Source organism: Morone saxatilis, unplaced genomic scaffold, assembly GCF_004916995.1.
Source record: "Morone saxatilis isolate NCDOM2014 unplaced genomic scaffold, NCSU_SB_2.0 Contig20, whole genome shotgun sequence".
Lineage (NCBI taxonomy): Eukaryota > Metazoa > Chordata > Actinopteri > Moronidae > Morone > Morone saxatilis.
The window spans coordinates 188,075-198,134 of NW_023339763.1; the positions used below are offsets into that span (position 1 = coordinate 188,075).

Sequence of the window (10,060 nt, forward strand, 5' to 3'; positions counted from 1 at the left end):
TCACTATTACTGAATATTATCACATAGACGTGTTCAGGGCGGGACTCTTATCAAACGTGAAGTTTCGTTGAGATCGGATCATGTATGCAGAAGTTATGACAAATCCCTCTTTCATGGCGAGTCGTTGAAATTCCACGCCATGCCACGGGCACGTTGTTCGACGGAATGTCGTAAATAGCACAACTTTTAATCGTGAATGTCTTTAGATGGCTGTGTCCAAATCTGATCCGATCAATTCCCTAGGAGGAGTTCGTTCAAATACAACGTGTGCAAATCACCAGAAATGGGGCCTTCGCACGGTTAGTGCTCGGGCCCTAATGAGATCAGATAAGTGCATTTAGCAGGAGGAAGAAATTCTCCTAATGTTTTTTTTCCATTTGCTTGCGAGCCAAAATAAAATGCCCAGTCTCTGGGAATTAATGCACTAGATCACTGACCAACAACAGTTACCGAGGCTTTGCATACAATGTGGTATTAATTTTAACATCAAATATGATGCTAATATGACTAATATTAGGCCTGTGGGGAACCCTAGTTATTCACCTGGTAGAGGCTGTGTTCCTGCTGCAGCGGCCATGGGTTCCAATTCTTAATAATTGCCACAAAACTTGACCTAATATATTATTATTATATAAAATCTACATGTCCCTCAGAACGGTTACACTGAGTGTATTATATATAATATGCGCTGTGATACATATTTAGGTGTCTTGTATGCCCTGTTTTGTTTGTAGCTCAGTTCATTTATAATAATTCACTTAAATAAATTTCTAAACCTCTTTATGTGTATGTATGTATAATGAGAGAACCTTTGAGGATTCTTCTTTCGGGAAGTGGTACTTTATTTTATAAAACACACATCAGGACAAAAGGACTTTTATTTCCTCTGTTTGAGAACTGTGTACATTTAGGGAGAGACACACAGAGCTATGAAAAGTACCTCAGGAGGGAGAAAATAATATAGTATATAGTTATAATAGCCCTTTTTTTACAAGCAGATATCAAAACACCAAACATATAATCATCAGATTTTCCTGAAAATCAACATTACTTCTTACAGATGCTTTTTATTGCTTTGTGAAAACGTTATCACTTCAAACTTCATCAATACAGATTAGTTTCACTGTCATAAACCTGACTGCCTGAAGACAGCTCACAGACAGACAGAAATGATTCACATTATGCATCAACTAATTTATCATATATGAATAATAATGGGACATATAATAAATGCATATGAAATGAAGTCTTTTCTTCCAAACATCACCTCTATAAACAGTGCACAGACAATGGTAAACAGTGTAACAGAGAGAACAGGAGTGTGTATTAAAAGGTGAAACTGTTAGTGGCTCTTAGTGAAGAAAACGGGGCATCCCAACTGACAGCACAGATTTCGCATGAGGACGGGCCTGATGGTTTGATCCCTGAGTCCATAGATGAGAGCGCTCAGACACCTTGGGAGGATGCTCAAGCACACAAAGCAAACATTGTAAATCCGTATAAGGGCTAATCTGTCCACAGTCCTGGCGATGGCCACAATAATGGTGGTGTACATTGTGGAGGTGAGAATCAGGCTCAGCTGAATCAGGTGCAGCAGAAGCGTTTGAAGAGCCTTTCTAGCTGAGGCTTTGTCTGTGGAGGCCGACCTGGCTACCAGCGAAACACCGACGTAGGAGGCCACGATTACTACACCCACAGACAGGAAGAGAGTGCTGGCAAACACGTCCTCAAAATCGTCAAAGATTGCTCCGAAAAAAACAGCTTCTTTAGAGCAAAAGTCATTCATGTTCAGATTTAGGGAGATTTTTGTGAACAAATACAACAACACAGAAACTCGAATGAGGATGTGGATAAAACTGAAGGTCCACACCAGAGCAATGGCCATGCCCGTGCTTCTCATGGTAAAGATGGTAGCGTGCCTGAGCGGATAGCACACAGCCACAAATCTCTCAAGTGACATCACAGCCAGGGTGAAAGGCGAGATGGTGGCCGTCAAAACTGAGAACAGAACGAGGGCACTACATGCATAATACGTAAGTTTTACCCGTAACGAAGCCAGAAGGTAAAGCAGGATGTTTGACACCAGGTGAGCAGTGTCAGCAAACAGCAGGTTGAACAGCAGAATGTAACGGGACGTCTCACAAAACACTTGCTTGTTCCTCAGAGTGAACAGCAGGACGCTGTTAATGTAGAGGAAAGAGCAACTTGTGCCCACAGACAACATGCCAAACAGCATTAGCTCATGGGACGCTTGATACTGCAGACTGGCAGTGACATTGGCCCTCAGCACAGACATTACAAAGCGAGAGCCGAAGAACAAACTGCATCACTCATTCATGATTCATGTCAGAGAAGCTAAAAGTTATTACCGCAAACACGTTCTGAGTGTAGAACCACAAATCCACCGGTGCTGAGCAGTCAAGACGAGTTTGTTTCCTCGAGGGCGAGCCAGTCGGTGCGACTGCTTCCTGCAGCATGCCCTTTATATACTCTGTCCTCGAGCCGCCTTCACATCATTACATCAGCATGCTGATCAGATTGGTGATTAGTTATGTCATATTTCTATCATCTATTGCCTGTCTGTTTATTACTGGCTTTCACTTAATCAAGAACACAGTAAATACTGTACTTATTTAGTCATTATAATTCAGTAACTCTGAAGGTGTCTGTTTCAACTCATTTGACCACTGAACTAGTAACCACAATATCTCCAGGCAGTCCAACCTCCCCCACTGTCATCCACTGTGAGCGACTGTTGGACTGACAGTCCGTCAGCAGCCTGGTGGACTCACAAACATCAGATTTCCACAGAGTAGAAAAAGTGTTCTTCCTGCTCATAAAGTTCAGTTATAAAATCCCACAGTGCACTACAGGGCCACTGATAGCGTAGGTAATCATACTGAATAAATGACAGTAATAATGGACACTGACAACAGTGGGTACAGTCCTATAAATTTGCATATAGAGCAGGAGGTGAGATCTGATCACAAACGATCATCAGCGACTCATTCTAATGCCAGGTGTCCTATGATCGGATGACCCAAGACGCTGTAAAGAGGCTAAATAAGTTGTGAGAGTGAAGCGCTAGGGTTTAGTGCCCCCCTACTTCATTTACTGTTTCCCTTTAGTTGTTTAAAAGTGTGTCAGTTGTTTTCTGACTGTGGTGGAATCTGGAAGAAGCTAGAAGAAGAATGGATTAATGCACATAATGAATAAAGATGAACCAAGATAATAAAATGTGGGAGGGATGAGGGGTGGGGGGAGAAATCAGCGTTGTGGACGAAAGGATGGAGGAGTTCGTAGATGGACTGTGTCGGTATGAAATATTTGTATGGAGAAATTTACTGTGTCAATTTCAGCAGTTTTACGAAATTTGATGGTGAATCGAGAAAGTGCTTAAACATTTTCAGAGCTGAGAAGCTCCAGAAGCACCAGTAGGGGGAGCTATTGAGCCAGCCAGGACCGGCTTCTCTCCAGCAGGCCAGTCCGCTCATAGACTCCTCACCCCCCACAGTAACACAGACCACTTGCAAGAACATTTTCGTATTCTTATCCTAACTTTCTTGTCCTTTTTTTGCACGTTGGGCTCGTATGAGTGTGTACCGATTATCATTAAATGGTAGGAAGAACTTTACGAGCTGGCAGATTGAAGTCGTGCTCTTTAACAGCTTCAGCAGTGGCATTAAAGGCCATGCTAACGCAGTGTCCCCTAAGCATCGGACTGCTGCTGAAATCAAGAAGAAGTGGTTTATGTGAAAAACAAATGGTAAATGATAGAGTGAAGAATATGAGCCACAATAAGTGATGTTGCATTGTCAGACAATGCAGCTGAGGATGTTCCCCTGGACAGAGACCTGAAGATAACCCTAACCCCATCAGTAGACCATTTACATTAATGAGGACATCGGTAGGCTGTATGATACATTTACAGCTCACAACAGGAGGATGTCAACGTTATTATGAAGTGTAATTTACTTATGAAATGCAAAATACGATGCTTCAGTGTTTCACAGCAGCAGACTGATTGCACATGAACACAATTCACAACCTACGTCTGAACCTTGTAGATTTTGTTCATGCTGGGCAAATTGGTGAATGCCGCAAGTTCTCCCAAGTTAGTCGTACAAGTCACTTAAGAACCAATAACATTCATATGAGTGCTTCTTGCATGAGGCCCATCGTTCATTTAGTAAGCAGTATGTAGTACAGTAGTGTGTGATTTCAAAGACACTTAATTACCGCAGTATTCTTCTACTCTACACATTCTTACTGTCATGCCCATGGCTGTGTCTCTGTGTCTGTATGTGGGGTGCTGGAGAAGATGAGTCCTATCAGGAAGGCTGAGACAGCGATAGACTGGACTGCTGGACCGAATCCAAATTGGAGCACAATAAGAGATTAAAACCTTCCTACATATGAAACTATGATCCTTTTAGTGACGACGCACAATAATCAGTGACGGTGCACCACATTGCCATTACTGTCCGCTCATAGGCATTAGAAACACAAACACAGCTGTGTAGACTGAACATTAATGTACATATTGTAGCGGCATGAGCCAATAAAATGTATGTCAAAGTGTTTCCGTCGTAATTAGTAAGTAATTAGGGGGCGCTATAGAGCCGGTGTGGCATGCACAAGCCCAATTGCAACATATTAAACATATCAAAATATTTACCAGTTGGACTGTGGGTACAAGGTTTTGTGAGTTCTTACAGTCATTCTTACATCAAATCCAAAATGGTCGACTTCCTGTGGGGCAATCTGCAATATGTTGATAATTGTTGTTGAGAGCTAAATTCAAAGATCAAATCATCCCACCCCAACTCAAGAAGGGCTTGTGACCCCTGTAAAGCTTTGGTGACCCCTAGAGGGGGTCCCGACCCCCAGGTTGGAAACCATTGATACAGATGGACATTAGAGAATCAGCAGCAGGAGAATATTTTTTTTATGTCACTGCCTTTGTAACCTTTCAGGTTTACAGTGAGTGTTTGACACCAACAGCAAGTGTTACTGTCCCGTTAAGGAAACATTAAATTGTTAAAAGGATTCTGATTTAAACATTGATTGATAGGTACCTCAGCCTACCACTTTCAGTTCTTCACGTGATCCCTACACAGCTGTGGATTGTCTGATGCCAAAACTGATTCACATTAGTAAAAGTTGAACTTCTGTGAACTTTTTCAAATACTGAGGAGTGTCAACGTTGTCCTGGAATTATTGTTTTCAGTTTGGTGAAATACTCTGAGGTGTCACAGAGAAATCCTCACACCTGAACCAATCCCCTGATACCTCATTAACAGACATTAAATATTCAAACCCTTACTCATTAACGTGCTCTTTAAATATTGATATAATAAATGCCTCCTGTGTATCAGAGGGGACCTCTGTGGAGACAAAGTATGACCACCTCTAACAAGCACAAACAAGTCCAAAGTAAATGGAGAAAACATGAATGTCTGAACTCGTAAATAAGTACGCGGTTGCATTAAATTGTACATGAACTTAATATTATGTAAATAATGTGATAATAATGGTATTAGTGTCTTTGTTTGCCTGGGTATGCCTACAATCTTTCACACCCTTTGTTTATTTTGTTTTTTTCCTTTTCCCACTAATCGCGTGCCCCAATAGTAATCAATAAACATAAAATACAGTTTATTGTGTCATTGAGATTAGAATTTTTTCTGTTTTTCATTTTTTAAGTTCAAATGAACACTGATACACACAATACAGGTTCAACACTTAACACTATAGCCAATAGAAAATCCATTTATTTATATGTTGTAATATCAAATAAGTCAGAAACTATTTCCCCCCACAAAATGAAGGTTTTACTTTCACTTCTTTTTTTCCAGTTTAGTCACTGTTCTTTATGTTTTGGGACGTTTCTTTAATTAGCAGGTTTCTTTTTCTAAATCTCAGTGACAATGTTGTTTTTCTGCTGCTGCAATCACTCCCTCCCATCTGACCCAGTCTCCTGATAACTCATTTAGACACATTAAATATTCAAACCCCTTACTCATTAATGTTTTCAGTAAATATTGACATGATTAATGATTCCTCTGGGTATTCATCAGCAATCATCATGGAGAGGGGTTAATGGCACCTCTGTGGACACAAATTATGGAAAACTTTAACAAGTCTAAAGTAAATAGAGAAAACTTCACTTCAGTCCAATGTCTGAACCTAAAACTTGTTAGTTAAGTTAGTAATTTGAGGCTAGATGTCTGTGCTTGTATTACACCTTTCAAGTCTTCTGACCACTCAAAGCACTTTTACACTACAGTCACATTCACACAATGATCACAAACAGTAACTAATCCATTCATTCTCATTTACACACCGATTACACAGCATCAGGTGCAATTTGCTATCTTGCTCAAGGACACTTCGATATGCAGCAGGAGGAGCCGAGGATCGAACCGCCAACCTTCTGATTAGTGGACGACCCGTTCTACTTCCTGAACCAAGCTGCACTTGACTTGAGTCTAAAGTTGGGCTGCAATAAAGAGTAACAACTAATCTCTACTGGTTCATCCTGTGCTGCATGAATGAGTCATAAAACCTAAAAATGAGTTCAGTTCAGCTAAGTCCTATAGACTTTAAAATATATGATACAGTCTATAATGGAAGTGGATGTTTACGTGTTAGAGGACTATTGACACTGTATGACTGATTGAACTGTTCATCAGAGTGATGGCCTGTAGAAAGAAACTGTTCTTGTGTCTGGTTGTTTTGGGGTACAGTTCTCAAGTCTCATCACTGACCCGGATGAGGCCGAAGGTGCAGTCATTGGTGTAGAGGTAGAGAAGCAGCGCTGGGTGAAGTTGGAGAGGAGGACTTCTAGGATGATGGTGTTGAACACTGAGCTGAAGTCCACAAACGGGATCCTTGTTGTATGTCCCTGGAGAGTCAAGGTTGATTTGTTGAGTATGTAATGCAGTCCCATGTTGACTGCCTGCCTATTCACTGAGCCCTGAGATAGTTCTGTCTATACTACTTTCTGGAGTAGATTGTGTCTGCAGTAAAAAGCGTGTAGCGTAGTGGCCATGCCAACAGTCCACACACAAATTGAAAGGTATGTGGATGTCCGCTCAGAGCCTATGCGTTCGAGACCCCAACAGTGAACCAAAAAGTAGCAGGTTTTCCTTTTCTTTTTCCTTTAAATGGTTCAAAACTAGGTGCTTAAACCGTAACGGGGCCCTGTCGGTGGAAAAGTCCTACCTGTGGAGGTATTCCTGAGATTCTGGGTGGGTCAGACATTTGTTGAGGGGATTTTATAACCCATCTGCCCAACTCAATTTGCCTGAACCTCAGTTTGATCCTGTAGAAAATTGCCTTCATCACAACTTTCTTTTAATACTTTTAGTAACATGGTGTTATGTTTCCTAAAGTAAACTTTATTGATAAAGTGCGTTTGAAACCAGAGTTCTATGGTGCTGCACTGCAAACACTGCAGAATAATAGAAAAAGAGGAAGTAACAATAAATAACCAAGAACATTGGACTAGTATTTGTAGAGGGCCCCGGTCAGTCCTCAATACACTGAAAAAATGGAAGAAGGAGGGTTGTTCACTTTAAGTATGCATTTTGTATATGCTACATAATTGATTTATATTTCTCTCCAAAACATGATTAAATCTTTAAAAAGCATTTCAATATTGAGGAATTTGAAACCTACATGTCTCCGTCATTTGAAGAAGAAAGGAAAAAGTTATGTTTTATCAGCCGGAAGTTGAAAAGCCTGCCGCCTAGGGGCTCTAAAACAGTTGCTGAAGACTTGCAGGCTCCGCCATTTTCTCTCTCGCTCTCGCTGTGATAATTTCAGATGAGTCCCTCCTCCAGGAATCCATTGAGGAAACCACTATGGGTATATACGTCTGGAAACCCAGAGATGCCAGTGAAAAACCAGAGGACATTGGCATTGTCCTCGAGTCCCACATTGTGATGCAGGATTTGGACAATGTTCCCTTAGCTGCTGCCATGTTGTTTGGCCTAATATATTCTCTGAACTTAAACTACCCTGCTGAACTCAAGTATACCTTTTGAAGTGCTGCAGAAGGTGGTCATGGAGCTTGAAGGCAATGCACTGTCCAAAAAAGCCCAAGTCCTGAAGAACAGACTTTATCAGTGAACTGGCTATCCAGGCTCTCAAGCTTGATTTCTTAAGACATGCATTATGTCACCTACCTCTTCCAGTTGTTGGACTTTTGATTTGGGCAGATCTTTTTATTTTATTTTTTATTTTTTTTATAAATAATGGGACTATAACAGAATTCTCCCCCCATTATTAGAGTTTGGGGTGACTTTTATTACTGTAAACTCTGGTATGGAAACAAGATCTATAAGTGTTCAATGTTCACACATTTTGGAAATCCTGTGGTCATGGTCCAGTGCTGTTTTATTATCGTACCATGAGCAAAAGGACAGGTGTTGTTATTCAACGTGAAAATTCTGTCAGTATTTTTATGTTCAGCAGATGAGTTTAAATGTGTGAAGTATTTTTCTGGCAATACTGTATGCATTGTTTCACCCTCCTTCCAATTGGTTGTTATTTGGGCGAGTAGGAGGCTTTTTTTTTTTCTTTTACAAACCTAAAACAGAATCTACAGTTAAAAAAATAATTGCAGCGTAGAAAGAATATGGTGTGTGAGTGTGTGATGGTATGATAGTAAAGAAAATTTGGGGTGATTTCCTTTACTATACATACTCCAACAAACTCCCACACATATTCTCTACACTGCAATTATTTTGTTTAACTGCCGTACCTCCTTGAAGCTTGAAAAAATTTTTTTCTAATGAATATAAATGGAAATTTCAATTAGTGGTTTACTTTGTTTTTCCACTGAATTGTCAATATAATGTGATTTACTGTACATATTAGATACCCAGGTAGTACACAGCAAGTTGTGTTTTTAGTCATTACAAATTTTTATACACTGTCTGGAGTTAATAATTGATATGTCGGTCTATTGCCACATGTCCTTTTTTATTTTCCGTAAAAAGATTTGGCTCGATTAAATGGGGGTGTAGAAATGAATTTCTTGAATTACCAATCATCTTATAAAAGTAATTTAAATATTTAAAGTATCCAAAACTTAATAGTGTCCAATTTACTGTGGGCAGTTAGGTTACCTTTACGCAAACAATTATGTTGGTCCAATAAGATGATAATTAAATATCATACACATTAAGAATAGTGTTCATTTACATAAAAAAAATCAGTCAATTTAGCAGAAGATAATCTAATATAAATACTTAACATCAAAGAAATATTTTAATTTAATGCAAGGAAAGTCCATGTTGGGTTTTTAATGAATAATATTAATTTAAAGAAATGAAAATATATCAGTTTTGAGTTAAACATAACTTTAATATGTGCAACCGATGTACATAATTTTTTTATGTAAATCCAAAAGAATTTTTTTTAGTGTAGCTATGGGATGCAATAATTCATAAGGTAGTGCCAGTCTGCGTAGTGCTTTTTAGGTAATTTTAATAATTTTCTATTCTGCATTCAGCTGATAACCAAGGAAGGCCACACTGGTATAATCTGTGATGTACATTGTGTATTATTTCAAAGTTTAGCAGTCACATTTTGGACCAACTGAAGCTGAGACACAGAAGAGCGCCTTCCTCATTAGTCCTCAAAGTTCTGCAGAGGCTGTTCTCTTCCATTACTGACCTGCTGACACGTGATGGTGTCACATGAACTTGGTGTGAGATCATAAACAGTACGTGAGGTTTGGGGAACCTTGCAGAACAGGTCTGCCCACACAGTAGCAATCATGGCATCTAACCTGCTAACTTTATGCACAGAAAACGTGTGTGTGGATGTTTCTGGGGCTTTGTTGTAAAGAGCACTAGGAATACAAACTTAACAGGATTAATTGTGCTTTTATTCTCCAGTTACATCAGCAAGACATTTTTCATGTTGTAAGTGTTGCTTGAAGATGACATATGCAAATCAAACTCAGACCAACTTTACTGTTGGACTGCAGTATGAGGGGTTACTGGGAAGACTGTTTTCATCAACTCTGACTACAGTACCATGCTGT

General features: G+C 39.8%; 1 protein-coding gene across 1 annotated transcript in view; it reads right to left on the reverse strand.

Annotated features, from left to right (window-relative positions):
• Nucleotides 1–2,296, reverse strand: part of LOC118331675 (odorant receptor 131-2-like) — an 8,931-nt gene extending 6,635 nt beyond the window's left edge. Inside the window, exon 1 of the mRNA XM_035666742.1 lies at nucleotides 1,455–2,296. Within this exon, the coding sequence (XP_035522635.1) occupies nucleotides 1,455–2,296 (842 nt within the window). The remainder of the gene's footprint in view (nucleotides 1–1,454) is intronic.
• Nucleotides 2,297–10,060: the final 7,764 nt, after the last annotated feature.